This window comes from Dreissena polymorpha, chromosome 8 (genome assembly GCF_020536995.1).
Source record: "Dreissena polymorpha isolate Duluth1 chromosome 8, UMN_Dpol_1.0, whole genome shotgun sequence".
Lineage (NCBI taxonomy): Eukaryota > Metazoa > Mollusca > Bivalvia > Myida > Dreissenidae > Dreissena > Dreissena polymorpha.
The window spans coordinates 103,685,657-103,701,762 of record NC_068362.1 but is presented as its reverse complement, the minus strand read 5'-3'; the positions used below and the strand labels follow the sequence as shown (position 1 = coordinate 103,701,762).

At 36.6% G+C, this 16,106-nt stretch overlaps 1 protein-coding gene across 4 annotated transcripts in view; it reads right to left on the bottom strand.

Annotated features, from left to right (window-relative positions):
• LOC127841417 (histone-lysine N-methyltransferase PRDM9-like) overlaps nucleotides 1–16,106 on the bottom strand; it is a 209,716-nt gene that overhangs the window by 128,215 nt on the left and 65,395 nt on the right. For 3 of the 4 annotated variants that reach the window (XM_052370235.1, XM_052370234.1, XM_052370236.1), the window contains exons 6-9: nucleotides 15,688–15,764; nucleotides 15,256–15,441; nucleotides 9,825–9,990; nucleotides 5,570–7,971 (exon numbers count right to left, since the gene is read on the bottom strand). In XM_052370235.1, coding sequence (XP_052226195.1) covers nucleotides 6,968–7,971; nucleotides 9,825–9,990; nucleotides 15,256–15,441; nucleotides 15,688–15,764 — 1,433 coding nt within the window. In that variant the 3' untranslated portion in view covers nucleotides 5,570–6,967. Of the gene's footprint in view, nucleotides 1–5,569; nucleotides 7,972–9,824; nucleotides 9,991–15,255; nucleotides 15,442–15,687; nucleotides 15,765–16,106 lie in introns of those variants that run through there. The other variant, XM_052370237.1, reaches the window with a different exon arrangement.

The window sequence follows — 16,106 nt, the reverse complement described above, 5'->3', positions numbered from 1 at the left end:
ATAAATAAGTGAAACTCCAGCTGCTCCAGCAGTATTATGATACTCATGATACATATAGGTGCAAACAAAATTTAACCTCATAGCATTGCAACTCAAATTTAACAATAATAAAATGGAATTAAAATGCATTAAATTTAATTACTCATTGGTAGGAAGGAGACCAGAGCAACAGAGTTACAACTGTTTGAGGAACGGTGAAATAAAATTACGAACAAGTGTTATGTACATGCCTTCTATTAACAAAAAGATTCATGAAAATAGCATTATATAGTTAATATTTCAATTACTGTGCAAGGCAGCAATATTTGGTGTAAAAGTTCCATATTACATAGCTTGGTTGTTTATGTGACTGTAATATACTAGGAAAATACATGTAAAAGAAAATGCATGTAAAACCTAAAAAGAATTACCGTAAAGACTTAGGCGTTAGTTTATCAAAACGAAAAATTATACTAGGGATGATAAAAAGTTGCGTGATCTATCTATACACGCGTACGAAGCTAAAAATTAAATCAAACGAGAAATGTCAGCACTTATTAATGTGTTTTTCGTAAAGAGTATTTAAGTACATTACAACATGTAAAAGGTTGAAGTATGTATGATAACAACTCAAATTGTGTAATGATTTTGATAATAAAGTGAAAACACATTACATATGGTATATTAAGTCTATGAATGTGCATGTCTTTGTGAATTGTGTGTATATATGAAATAAATAAAATCATTTAAACAGGCAAAAAAGAAATTTTCTCTATATGTTTTATTGTCGTTAAATTATGTTTACCAGGGTAGAAATGGCTGGTTACATTTCAATTCCAATTATATTTAGGCGCCAGAATAAACACAAAGACAAAAACATCATACGCCACTTGTTAAACTCCTCGAATGAAGTCTGGAGAGAGGCGATCATTTGATCGGAGGATGGTAAATACGACCAATTCAAGAAAGCTTAATGATTGCATTGACTATCATAATTTGAAATCCGATTGCATAAACGGGTAAAATGATGCCTCGTTTAATAACCGTGCGATAGTAGACACGTAGTCTTTTTTTATGAAAACCGACGTCATGTTAGGGTTATAAGAAAGCTTCGGTTCATGTGTTTTTATTCCCGTGCTATATTGGACACGAGTACTTATCTACGAATACCGACGTCATGTAACGGTTGAAATAATACCGCGTTTCAACGGTTTAATATCCGTGCTATATTGGACACTAATCCTTTTATATGAATACGAGATTTTTTAAAGGTAAGTTCTCATGATCCGTCAAAAAAGAAATCATCTTTGATTTAACGTTTCGACGAGGTTTTGAGGGTTGCTTCACATTGTTTTCTTTTCAACAAGCAAGTTTATAATAATCATTTGGGCAACCAGTTTAATGAGCACATAATTACTAGCATTATTACTATTCCCTTTCCCCGTTTAGTTTGGGGCTTGCTTACTTAAATCGCCATTTCTTAAAACAAGGTGTCGAATTAAAAACGTTTATGCCGATTCAACATTAAAATGAAGTCACAAGAAACGGACCATAGAACGAGAATGATCCGAAATCTCATATTAATATTTTGTTTAGTATGAACATGTCAGTTCATTATTCGATTCGAATAAGGAGCCAGTTCCTTATTCCTTTTTCACACCGGATAAGAAACTGTGTAACTATTTAGTAAAACTAGGTAGAAATATACTGCAATAAATATTTATAACGTCGAACCTACATATACCATGGTAAACATTGACATTTAGTTTTCTTTGGTTAATTTTACTTTTTAAGAGCATATAGTAGCCAGTTTGTCCTTCCTTCCGTCACACTTTTGTTACAGTTTCTCATAGCGCCTTCAATATTTTACCGATCTCTTACATATTTGGCATGTAGGTACCTTGCATGGAATTCTACCTTTTGATGAGGTTTGAGGTCACTGGGGTCAAGGTCAAGGTCACCGAGGCTAATAATAGATTTTCTCAATATCACACGTTGGTTACAGTTTTTCATAGCGAAAATAAGGGGAGCATCGTTTTCAACGGTTCTTGTTGTTTGAGTAAGGCAATACCATTTCCTTATTACCGTCTTCGTAATACTTGTTTTCAGCGTTTAAAATATATATTCCGTCAAAAAAATATTGAAAGAAATGTGACAGAATACGTCCATATATCATAATCAACATCTAAAATATAACATATCCGAAAGTGATCGTTCGGAATACAGGCTTCCGAATAAGGAACTAACTTTTAAGCTCATTCCTTATTTATAGGCCATAATTTCGGATACTTAAATTCGGATCATTCTCGCAAAGCACATCATAATATTCTTTTTTATTGGCGATGTTTAATGTAAGATTTGTTATTTATATCTCTGGTACAGTTCCTGAAGTCTCATCTGACCCTGAGCCTTGGTTAAGTCTATATGATAGCTGGAAACTCAAAATGTTTTAGATCACTCATTCCGTTCTCATACGAAAACAACTACGAAATGATAAAATTAAGAATTCAAAAATGATTTCAACAAGTCACCATGAAAGAAAGACTGCACCGGAGGCATCGGTCCAAGTGCCTCAAGAAGACTGAAAAGTTTCATCAAAATGCCTAAGTATTTAATTTCTATTAACAAAACGAAAAAGCGCGCATCCTAGCTGTAAAAGTGTGTTTTCTTCTTTTGATATTTTAGTGCGAATACGCGTTTTCTCGCCCATGCAGACCAATGGTACAATCGGCGACTTTCAACCTCGTGAACGATTATTGACCGTGAGATCTACAAAACGACAATGGTCGTGATGGTAAACAGTCCTTCTCCGTTCATAGCGTAACTGTATTCGCACCGAATGCCAATATGTCGAACAGCGTTGTCATGCGACGTCACTGATGTCACAATAGAGGCGAGACTGAACCGGAAACAGCGGACAATTTGCCTCTTTAAGACTAGAAAGCTTCATCGAAATGCCTCTGTATTTCGTTGTTGTTGTTTTTTCCAGTTAAAAACAAAAACTTGCATAGCTGTAATTGGGTGGTTTTATTTCAAAAGATTTTCTATATTTGAAAGCGCGTTTTCTCGCTCTATGATGCCTACGTTACATCCGGCGACCTTCAACATGGGTGCATGATTAAAAGTCGTGGTAACCGACAAAATGGTCTGTTGTTTGGTTGTTATCTGTAATATTTTAAGATAGTGTAACATGTTACGTATTCTTTTTTTAGACGCGAAAAAGGCACTGGATTATCATTACAAAACAGAACTAAGAAGATATGTACTGCTATAAATATATATTATTTTCCCAACCTACCATTACAGTGAGTTTCCATGATTTATGCGTTTCTTTATTCATATTCAATTATTTGCATGTCGACCAGTTCCATATTCAAGAGAAAGAGAGAGAGAGAGGGAAGATGGAGAGGAAGAGGGAGAGAGAGAGAGAGGGAGAGAGGAAAGAGAGACTTTCTGGCTATGTCACTCGGTGTTTCATCTACACATGTACACCATTTTAATTTTATAACGCGTCATCAGGTTGGTTGTTCGCATTGTGTTGGCCAACGATATGGCGTTTTAGAACCGAGCATTCGATCGACAAAATACGGCAGCAAAACATAGACATGTAGCGTGAAAGTCGAATTTAATTGAACATTAAAGTTTTAAGTCGAACAGGAGATCGGTTAGTTGTGTAATCACGTTGCTTTTACAGTCTTTTAACGAATCCAGTTGCATTTTGTCGGCAACTGTATGGGAACCTCTGTGTTCTCGATGAAAATGGTCACCTCCAGTGTTCCACAATCTTTCAGCAATAGGCATATAGTGCGTTTCCTACCTTGTGTATATATATTGTGTAAATATAATACCTATGCGAGGGTTATTTTTGTCAATATTCGTTGTTGAAAAGTAAAACCTTACACAATAAGTGCCCTGGGGGTATGCTCTGTGGAAGGTCGGGTCCCGGGGGGGGGGGGTCAAATTGATGATACTGCTGCCTGTGGTACTGATTAGTCTAATCCGCTAATTGGTTGGAAAAACATAGATCGCCACTTGTCGGTATAAATAATACCTGACGAACATTGCGATTAAAGGTGTTTTCAAATACATATATTTTCCTCCCTGAGTATCATCCCGGCTATTTTCGATGCGTCTGACCCATGACAGTGGCTTAACAACGAACGCACCTCGGTACACTGAAAAAACAACAACAAATTACGAGATTTGATTGCAAATTTAAAGTAACATTATGCGCATCTAACAGTATATATGTTTATATTTGTCCATCGCAACTTGTTTATTTTTGGTGTTTTCATTTCAAATTCACTTCTATTTATTAATGCAGCATCAACATACTAAAACAATATCCCGGAAAGAGAGAAAATGCATTTGGATATCAACCGTAATTCCGTTTGACAACGGATCATTTTCATTTCCTGCAACGATATCTATTCCTTTGACATACGATAGTTTAGCTCGGCTTAAAGGACTGGCACAGTCATGTAAAATATCAAATATAATATAAATCTTTTTTATTAACAATGGTAGCAAGATGAGTTGCAGATAATTGGTCAGCTACCGCATTTTAACTAACTCTTTTGACTCGTCTAACGTAAAATTTTGATATAAAAAGCGAAAAATTGCGCGGTAATAATCATGTCAATAGGAGAACATGCATGCTTTATGTAACCGAAATTGTAGAGTTTACTCACGTTGAGGACCGAAGTCAGAGCACCCTTGCATGAAAACGCTCGTCTCTGGGTGCATGTCCATCGTAAGCTATCTTTCAATGTTTTCTGTCGTGTGTACAAGTAGTTTGTGAAGCACAACCTTCGCACACCTTGACGTGTCGTGATGAATTGCATTTTTGTTGTGAAATGTTTTCATTTTCATTCGTCTAAATAAGCTTATCTTCATTCGCAGTTTGTTGTTTTCGGGACAAATCATTAGTTAAGGAATTCTTTAATTGTCTTTGATGTTTGTAAATTGCTCAGAGTTGTTATTAAACAAATTAGCAAATGACGTTAAACAATCCACACTTATATTGGTTTGATAACACATTTTGTTTGACGGTATTTATAAATCATCTCTTTTACCAAACCAATTAGCGGATGAGACTAATTAGTTCAACAAGGTGCTGACGGGCTTTATCAATCGCCTCAATTCGGGTGACGTTTGTACGGGTATACAAATAAATCGGGTGCCGATACATCTTATACCTAACCAATTAGCGGATTAGACATATTAGTTCAACAAGGTGCTGACGGGCTTTATCGATCGCCTTTAATCGGGTGCTGTTTGTCCGGGTATCCAAATAAATCGGGTGCCGTTTGTCCGGGTATACAAATAAATCGGGTGCCGTCTGTCCGGGTATACAAATAAATCGGGCTGATTGTCCGGGTCGACAAATTAACAGGGTGCCGACTGTCCGCGTATGCAAAAAAAACACTGGGTGCCGATTGTCCGGATACCTTCTGGGTTAGCTGGTTTACCAGTTCAACGGTACATAAGTATTTATAAATGTGCATTGTATTATATGCATACTAATAAATGTGCATTTTAATATATGAACACTATGGAGCTGAAATAACATATTAAATAAAACGCACAGTTGCAAACCCAATACTTTATTGGAGATTATAAAAGGAAATTTACGCAATGTATCAAGATGAAAAGCCTCATCTTCTCTTATATTCGTATATATCCTCATGTGCCTCTTCAAGTGTTCAAGGGACCACTCTGGTTATACAGATAACCACACATCTAACAGTCTGTAAAGTCTTCCCCCCATGGATACATGGATAACCACACATCTAACTTTTTTAAAGTATTCCTCCCATGGATACTTGAATAACCATCCACCTAACAATTTTTTAAGTCTTCCTCCTATGGATACGTGAATAACCACACACCTGACACGTTTTAAAGTCTTCCTCTCGTATCTATCCTCATGCGTTTCTTCAAATCACCACTATGGTTACAAGTAAAAAACAAGAATGTATCTTCAAATCAACACAAAGGTTACAAGTATAACCAAGCATGTTTCTTAAAATCACCACAATGGTTACAAGTATAACCAAGCATGTTTCTTCAAATCACCACAATGGTTACAAGTATAACCAAGCATAATTCTTCCAATCACCACTATGGTTATTATGGTTACAAGTATAACCAGGCATGTTTCTTCAAATCACCACTATGATTAAAGGTATAACCAATCATGTTTCTTCCAATCACCACTATGGTTACTATGGTTATAAGTATAACCAAGCATGTTTCTTCAAATCACCAATATGATTACAAGTATAACCAATCATGTTTCTTCAAATCAATACTATGGCTACTATGGTTACAAGTATAACCAAGCACGTTTCTTCAAATCACCACTATGATTACAAGTATAACCAAGTATGTTTCTTCAAATCACCACTATAGTTACAAGTATATCCGAGCATGGTTCTTCAAATAACCACTCTGATAACAAGTATAACCAAGCATGTTCTTCAAATCACCAATATGATTACAAGTATAAATATGCATGTTTCTTCAAATCACAACTATGGTTTAACATAACAAGTATAACCAAGCATGTTTCTTCAAATCACCACTATGGTTACTATGGATACAAGCATTATCAAGCATGTTTCTTCAAATCACCACTATGGTTACAAGTATTACCAAGTATGTTTCTTCAAATCACCACTTTGGTTACAAGTATAACCAAGCATGTTTCTTTAAATCACCACTATGGTTACAAGTATAACCAAGCATGTTTCTTTAAATCACCACTATGGTTACAAGTATAACCAAGCATGTTTCTTTAAATCACCACTATGGTTACAAGTATAACCAAGCATGTTTCTTTAAATCACCACTATGGTTACTGTGGTATTAACAAGCAAGTTTCTTCAAATCACCACTATGTTTAAAAGTAAAACCAAGCATGCGTCTTCATGTGTCTCTTCATGCGATCACTCTGGATACCTGCATAACCATACACCAAACACTTTTAACGTCTCTCGCCTGAATGCATCATCATGTGTCTCTTCAAGTTACCGCTCAAGTTACATGCATAACCACACACCCCACACTTGTACGGTCTCTCGCCTGTATGTATCCTCATGTGTGCCTTCAAGGTTTCAATCCTGTTACATGCATAACCACACACCTCACACTTATACTTTCTCTCTCCTGTATGTATCCTCATGTGTCTCTTCAAGGTTTCACTCCTGTTACATGCATAACCACACACCTCACACGTATACTTTCTCTCGCCTGTATGTATCCTCATGTGTGTTTTCAGGTGACTACTCTGTTTACATAAATAGCCACACACCTCACACTTAAACGGTCTTTCTCCTGTATGGATCCTCATGTGTATCTTCAAGGGAGCACTCTGTTTACATAAATAACCACACACCCCACACGTGTATTCTCTCTCCCCTGTATGTATCCTCATGTGTGCCTTCAAGGTTTCACTCCTGTTACATGCATTACCACACACCTCACGCTTGTACTTTCTCTCTCCTGTATGTGTCCTCATCTCGCCTGTATGTATCATCATGTGTCTCTTCAAGTTACCACTCATGTTAAATGCATAACCACACACCCCACACGTGTACGGTCTCTCGCCTGTATGTATCCTCATGTGTACCTTCAAGGTTTCACTCCTGTTACATGCATAACCACACACCTCACACTTGTACTTTCTCTCTCCTGTATGTATCCTCATGTGTGTCTTCAAGTGACTACTCTGTTTACATAAATAGCCACACACCTCACACTTAAACGGTCTTTCTTCTGTATGTATCCTCATGTGTGCCTTCAAGGAACCACTCTGTTTACATACATAGCCACACACCTCACATGTGTATTCTCTCTCCCCTGTATGTATCCTCATGTGTGACTTCAAGTGAACACTGTTTTTACTGGAATAAATGCACATGTTTTTGTCTCTGATGAGGCCAAATTCTCTGGCGAATTCATCTCCGTACCAGACCAACAGTTCCGCTCCTGTAGCAATAGAAATATGAACAATTTGTTTTTTGCTAAAATCTATGTTTATATATAGGGATGTATGTTGCTTTATACTGTATGTTTCTTTAATCATTAAAAAGTGGAAATACATAGCATAACTAACTAACTAACTAACTAACTAACTTACTAACTAACTAACTAACTAACTAACTAACTAACTAACTAACTAACTAACTAACTAAATAAATATATATATATTTATTTATATTATTTTTAAAAAAGTACAAACATGTAACTTTTTCCAAGAAACAATAAATACCTTAACTACAACTTGTCACAAATGTATCTTAAACCCAACATTTATTTCTGAAAATGTGCCTGTGCGTTAGTTTTATTAAGTTAATTATTAGTAAAGCTTTATTGTCTGAACAAATTTTTTTACTGCAGTTCAAAGATAACTCCAATTACTTACATTTTCTGAAAGAGGAAGAAACACTTAACGGTGGGTTTGAAAAAATTGACAATTTTAGATTCTTATAAATAAGTGATGCAACACTAGAAGACACACTGAAAACAGGGTTGTTTACAAAAGAATTTACCTTCTCTACTTTCATTACTTATAATTGATGCAAACCTTCTTTTATTGTCATGAAAACCTAGACAACCAATATTTATTATGACAAGGAAAGAAAAAAACGCGCACATATCTTGACGTTTATAAGGTCTTTCTAGGCCTAAGGCTGCTGTATGCAAGGACCTGGAGTGAATATCAGACAGAACTCAGACTTGAGAAGAAGTTTGAATTATAGCTCCAATGTCCAACTATTTATTTAATAGCCAAGGTAATAAATTGATGTGGCAAGAACTGTGGACATATGAACCACTTCAGCTAAGTTTCCTCTTGCAGACAGTGTGTGACATGCTTCCAACCACCACAAATGGAAGCCGGCAGAGGACCCTACTTGTTCTTTGTGCGTTAGTATAGGAATATTGCGGCACATTCTGTCATCTTCTTCAACAGCCCTTGCAAAAGGGCGCTACAGGTGGCGCCACGACCAAGTACTCAGAATGTTGGACGATGCCCCAAAAAGAGAGCGGAAGAAGAACAGACCCCGGAAGCAATTAGGACCCCAATTCATCAGCTTCATCAAGGAGGGTATAACAAAGCTCACTGCAACAACCATTTCCAGATCTTTTGTTCTGCAAGGTGGAAATGACTCGGAGATGCGTGCAGACCTAGGAAAAAAACTAGTTTTTTCCCGATGAAGAAGCCCATTCAACTAACAGACCTGACATGGTCAAAAGCGGTGAAGCCGGTGATCCTTCTAGAGCTTACTGTGCCATGGGAGTAGAGGATCGAGCTGAAGAAAGCTGATTACCAGGATCTGGCAGATGTATGCAGAGATAGAGGATGGAAGACATGGATCTTTCTGGTGGAAGTCTGGGATCCGAAGGAAAAGTCAGGAAGACTACAATCCACGCCCTTGGCAAGACAGCTAAACGAGCATCCAATTGGCTCCGCAGCAAACCAAAGTGGCAGCCAGTGTAGACGAGGTAGTGATTGGCCATCACTACTTGCCTCGCCACCTCGAGGTTGTACCAAGCATAAGGGGGCGAAACAACAAATGACAGGTGGAGCTTGGCTGATGACATATACGTTCAGCAGTTTATAGTGTACATCAATCACATCAATATTGGTGCTCTCTTATACTGTGGGCAAACCCGAGCGAACCCAGAGAAAACCACAACTTTCCTGCATGGGGACAATCGAGCAAACACATATGCGCTTGTACAGGGAATTGAACCCGTATTACAAAGGTGAGACTGCTCTAAGCAGACAAAACCTCATTGAATAGTCATATATTTAGTCATACAACATGCATGTATACCTGGTGAAACTTGCTTCAATGTGCAGTAATAGATGCCTCCTTTGTACTGGAATGCTACAAGGTTCTGATCTTCGTCTGTCATTGCACAGTTCACGTATCTCATCCAGTTAGAGGTGGCCTTGTTCTGGGCATCTACAAAGTGGCTCGCTCTGCTTTCCTTATATATCTGAATTGCATAGAATCTTACCATAAACAAGGGCTGTTTGTAAAACATGCATGCCTCCCATATGGGCTGTCAGTTGTAGTGACAGCCATTGTGTGTATTCGTTTTTTGTCACTTTGACCTTGACCTTTGACATAGTGACCTGAAAATCAATAGGGGTCATCTGCCAGTCATGATCAATGTACCTATGAAGTTTCATGATCCTAGGCCTTATAATTCTTGAGTAATCATCAGGAAACCATTTTACTATTTCGAGTCACTGTGACCTTGACCTTTGACCTAGTGACCTGAAAATTAATAGGGGTCATCTGCCAGTCATGATCAATGTACCTATGAAGTTTAATTTCTAGGCGTAAGCATTCTTGAGTTATCACCCAGAAACCATTTTACTATTTCGAGTCATTGTGACCTTGACCTTTCACCTAGTGACCTGAAAATCAATAGGGGTCATCTGCATGTCATGATAAATGTTCATATGAAGTTTCCTGATCCTAGGCGTAAGCATTCTTGAGTTATCATATGGAAACCATTTTACTGTTTCGAGTCACTGTGACCATGATCTTTGACCTAGTGAGCTGAAAATCAACAGGGGTCATCTGCCAGTCATGATCAATGTACCTTTGAAGTTTCATGATCCTAGGCGTAAGCATTCTTAAGTAATGATCCGGAAACCATTGTACTGTTTCGAGTCACTGTGACCTTGACCTAGTGACCTGAAAAGCAATATGGGTCATTGGCCAGTCATGATCAATTGACATATGAAGTTTCATGATCCCAGGCGTAAGCATTCTTGAGTTATCATCCGGAAACCATTTTACTATGTTGAGTCACTGTGACCTTGACCTTTGACCTAGAGACTTGAAAATCTATAGGAGTCATCTGTTAGTCATGATCAATGTACTTATGAAGTTTCATGATCATAGGCCTAAGCATTCTTGAGTTATCATTCGGAAACCATTTTATTATTTCGAGTCAATGTGACCTTGATCTTTGACCTAGTGACCTGAAAATCAATAGGGGTCATCTGCCTGACATGATCAATGTACCTATGAAGTTTCATGATCTTAGGCCAACACGTTCTTGAGTTTTCATTCGGAAACCATCTGGTGGACGGACTGACCGACCGACGGACCGACATGTGCAAAACAATATGACTCCTCTTCTTTGAAGGGGGGCATAAAAACAACAACTAAACAAGATGGATACATAAGAAAACAGGAAACCTAATATACCTTGTTTTAAGAGCAAAATTCAATTGTTAGACTATAATACCAAGGATTGCATTTCTTAACTAACAAGCAAATTCGTTTAATTGATATCCCCCGCCATTATACTTCTGGACACAAAAGTATTCTGGACGGATGGACAAGGCCAATGTGCATCATCCTCTTATTCATATGTATTCTCATACTAAGTTTCAATGAAATCCGTCAAAGCACTTCCAGTATATGGCTTCGGACACACACAAAAAGCATTTTTTCAAGATACAAAGGACCATAACTCCGTTATTATCCGATGGTGTACAATGCCATTTGGCGTGCACCATCCTCTTATCCATATATATACTCATACCAAGTTCCAATAAAATCCGTCAAAGCACTTCCAAGATATGGCTCTGGACACAAAAAAAGCATTTTTTCAAGATACAAAGGGCCATAACTCCGTTATTATCCGATGGTGCACAATGCAATTTGGTGTGCATCATCATCTTATCCATATATATACTCATACCAAGTTTCAATGAAACCCGCCAAAGCACTTCCAAGATATAGCTCCGGACACACAAATGCGGACGGACGGATGGAAGGACGGAAAGACGGACGGACAGAATGACGGACAACGCCAAAACAATATCCCTCTGCCTATGGCGGGGGATAAAAAGCGACATTTATCAAACAATTTTTTCAACAGAAAAAACAGACTTAGTAAGCTGTTCTTAATTTTTTAAGTTTTATTCATGTAAAATAGTATAGAACTTAAAATTTTTGAATTGCATACTTATTTTAAATAATTACTGAATCAGTTAAAAAAATATGTGTGAAATCTATTCACGCCAGCATGATTATCTAGAAAACAAAAAAATTACATCAACTTGAAATGTGTCCATGATACAAAGGCCCAAACAACATATTTGGACACGGACAAATCCATATTTAATCCTACAGTGGACAAATAGAAAATATCCAAAATTCAGCCAAAACAATCACAGTTGAAATTACTCTTTCAACAATCATCTGCATGTACACACTAGTGACAATCAGCTCTTTAAGTCTGAGCAAAATCTGACATGCACTTGGAGGCATTAAACAAAAAAAAGTTAGGGACTTGGTGTCTTTGGGTAAGACCTAGAGAATGGTCCCCGAGTGGGGATCAAACCCGTGACCTCCCAATCGCTAGGCGGACACTTTATTCATTACGCCACGGCAAACTTTCTATAGTTGTAAACCAGACAAAGAGCCCTTACTCTGCCAAACATTGTCCCAGAAAGAGCTTCTTAAATAACAATTATCTTCAGAAAATAAAGATAATTCATCTGTGAAAACTTGAACTATATAATCCCAGTATTTACAGATGTTATATGATTATAGGTGCTACCTAATTTACGGGCAAAAGCTTTTTAAGTTTTTTTGATAACCATGTATTTTAAATAAAAATATGGACATGATTGTGTTAAAAATATCAAGGGAAAAGTATAACTTTAGTGAGCTAACATAACGCTTTAATAAAAATAAATGAATTATCAAATTAAATACTACTTTTCCAATGGTATCAGAAAATTGAATAAGTCAATGCTTATTTCTCAATGGTATAATACGGGCAAAAGCCCGCGAGTCGGGCGTTGACCGTTTATTTGTATCAATTTTCTGAAATACAGAGAGACATTACCTTATAGGCTATCAAGTAAAATCATTCCTGCCGTCATCTATTTTTCGCGATGGAAAATCAAAGACCGCTGGAGCAACATAGGCACTTTGACAAACGCTAAATGACACGTAGATGCATTCTTTAAGATATAATACGTCATGGCAGTTAAAATTGTGTAACGAATCGTTCTCTATGCTATTGTATTATATGTTTTTCAACGCCAAATGCGATTTTTTGTTTTTCTTCCTGTTTTCCTGTTTCCCGGCCTAACGCCGTTACGTGAATAAGCCAAATACCAAAGACTGCTATACTAAATTTCGCGTTCACTTTTTCCAAACATAATGTTCAGAAATATAACCCGTCTAAAATGTATTGCCTAAATCCCAACGCAATTAATCGAATAAGATTAGTCTCGAATTTATTTTATTCGTTCAATTCTGCACCTTATTTTTATTATTATACTCATAAATTAATAAAAATATATATTTAAAAAGCCTTTTTTGTTATAATCATTAACACCAGCGTTGTTTAGAGGTCTTAAATTTAAAGGGAGGTAACCACTGCGAAAATAACAATACCGAAATCCAGCATCCGGTGTGTATTCCCTAATTCCGGTTGCGAGCGGTGCATTTTTGGTATTCGTCTGCAGCAGATATTGAGGGAAGAACTGTCCTGTTGAGAGCTCCTGGTCTTGGTATATTTTATTTAAAAAAAAGGTTTATTCATGAATTATAACTGAGAACTAAATAACAACAACCAACTTAAATTTAAATTGGTATAATTATCCACATATTTAACAAATTTCACATAATTTCTTTATTCGAATCCACATTTGTGTTATTCAAAGTACTGGTAGTCAAGAAACTTCACGTATTCATGTATTTATGGTATAGCAATTTCAACATTTATTTCATATTCATGTAATTCAGTTGTATATATTATTTTTACTGGCATTTTTTCACTACTACTTAAAGACTTATTCCAATGATTATATTTTGAATACAATCATGTCAATATATTTATTAAAAATACATGGCAATCAAAAAAACTTTAAAAGCTTTTGCCCGTAAATTAGGTAGCACCTATAATCATATAAATTGGAATAAGTCTTTAATAAGTAGTGAAAAAAATGCCAGTAAAACTAATATTTACAACTGATATTTATATGTTATTTATATTTATTTACTTATTTGACTTGATAGCCTATAAGGTAATGTCGCTCTGTATTTCAGAAAATTGATAGTATCATACAAATAAACGGTCAACGCCCGCTTTGCGGGCTTTTGCCCGTATATAACTGATAAATGCCATAATTCTGCCAACAATAGCTGCAGCAAAAGTTACTTTCGTTGCAATTATCTATGCATTAAGGTCATTCAAATTTTGAATGTTTGAGGAAGATTCACCAAATAGGTACATAGAAAATACATTATAAAACAGACAATAAACTATAATCATACCCAAATTCCTGGAAGTCCTAATTCCTTATTTATGAGTATCTACAATTTAAAGTCATTTAACAGTTTGCATGTGATCCACCCACTAGTTTAAGAGTAGTTGAAATTACAAGCTTTGTGGTCAAAAGACATACTGAAGGATAGACGGACAAGTAACATGTTTAATGCCTCCCTCACTGTGGTGGAATAATAAACATTAAATACCCTTTAGAGACTGCTAGATAGATAATGCATTTGTTTAAAATGCAGCTCTTTATTTTCAATCATTAAGACTTTAAGAAATAACCCTTGTATTTCAAACTAAACAATAGTGCCAAACTGTCACAAGATACGCCCGTTTTTGGACAACTTGATAACTTGACCATTTGAGTGGCATATATGAAGTATGAAAAAAATACCCGTAAATAAAATGCCGACTGTCAATTTCCTCAAAATCGTGGAGAGCATAAACGAAAAACCCGCGAAACAAGTGTAGCATGATATCACAACTAATGGAGACTAGGGTAAGACACAATGGTGATTGTTTTAAACGCACTAAGTGACCCTGAGACCTACTTTTCGACCCGGCATGACCCATATTTGAACTTGACCTAGATATCATTTAGACACAACTTCTGACCAAATTTGGTGAAGATCGGATGAAAACTACTTCAATACGAGAGCGGACACAATGCTAAATCCTTGAAATGCACTAAGTGACCCCGTGACCTAGTTTTTGACCCGGCATGATCCATATTCGAACATGAGCAAGATATTGTCTAGATACAACTTCTGACCAAGTTTGGTGAAGATCCGATGAAAATTATTTGAATTAGAGACCGCACACTGCTGTGGACGCCGCCCGCCGGCCGCCCGCCTAGGGTGATCTTATAATTCATTCATTTTTGACATAAGGGCGTATAAAAAAGGTACCAATGCATCAAAATAAGCATCACCTCACGTTTACCTGCCAGCAATATCCTGATTTCTGATTTTCAGCAATGACATCGCCCCCATACGGTCCAAACATGACCCTGGATTCCAGTTCCATCTTGGAAAATACTCCAAGACCAGCTCCAGCTATTTTGGACATTTTGATTTCAAGGCAATCAGGCACGGTATGGTCAGCTTTAAGTGGGTCCCCTTCTGGCACCTGCAGTTTATAATAAATTATATGAGAATGTGCTGGACACACTCTTTTGTATTCAAATAATAAGGGCATATTTATGGCATTTCTTCAATATATTGACATATATTAAAATATTGAAATGTTTTTTACATTTATTACCAGTAATACAAATCTCAAGTAGCAGTCTCATAAGCCTATAATTATATGTTTGTTTTCCCTTATTTTCTCCACCACATGTAGTTTATGTTTTTAAGATGAACACAGCTCTACCTCTTTGTCCTGTATGTAGTTATAGGGTCCATGGACAGGGCAGTCCCCTTCAAACTCCTTGTTGCATTCTCCACAGTCTAAGAAAGCAACATAAACACAAGGCAATAATGAAAACTAAGTAAAAGACTTATGTCAGGCACTGGAACATCAAGTTTAAAGAACCCACTTATATGTATTATGTATATTATTGAACTGCTAATTAAGAAACATATCTGAAAGACAGACTTTGCGTAGCAACACCCTTTATTTTTACTATTCTCAGAGTCACCATTTCATTTAAAATAACGTTCATATGGTTTCATCAAATGTTCTTTGTTCTTTCTAAGGTATGTGCAACACATGATCTGACAGAAAACAAATATATCCCCATCTGAATGTAGGAGCATAACAAGGGAGCCATGATGACTTTAAAGGACTCA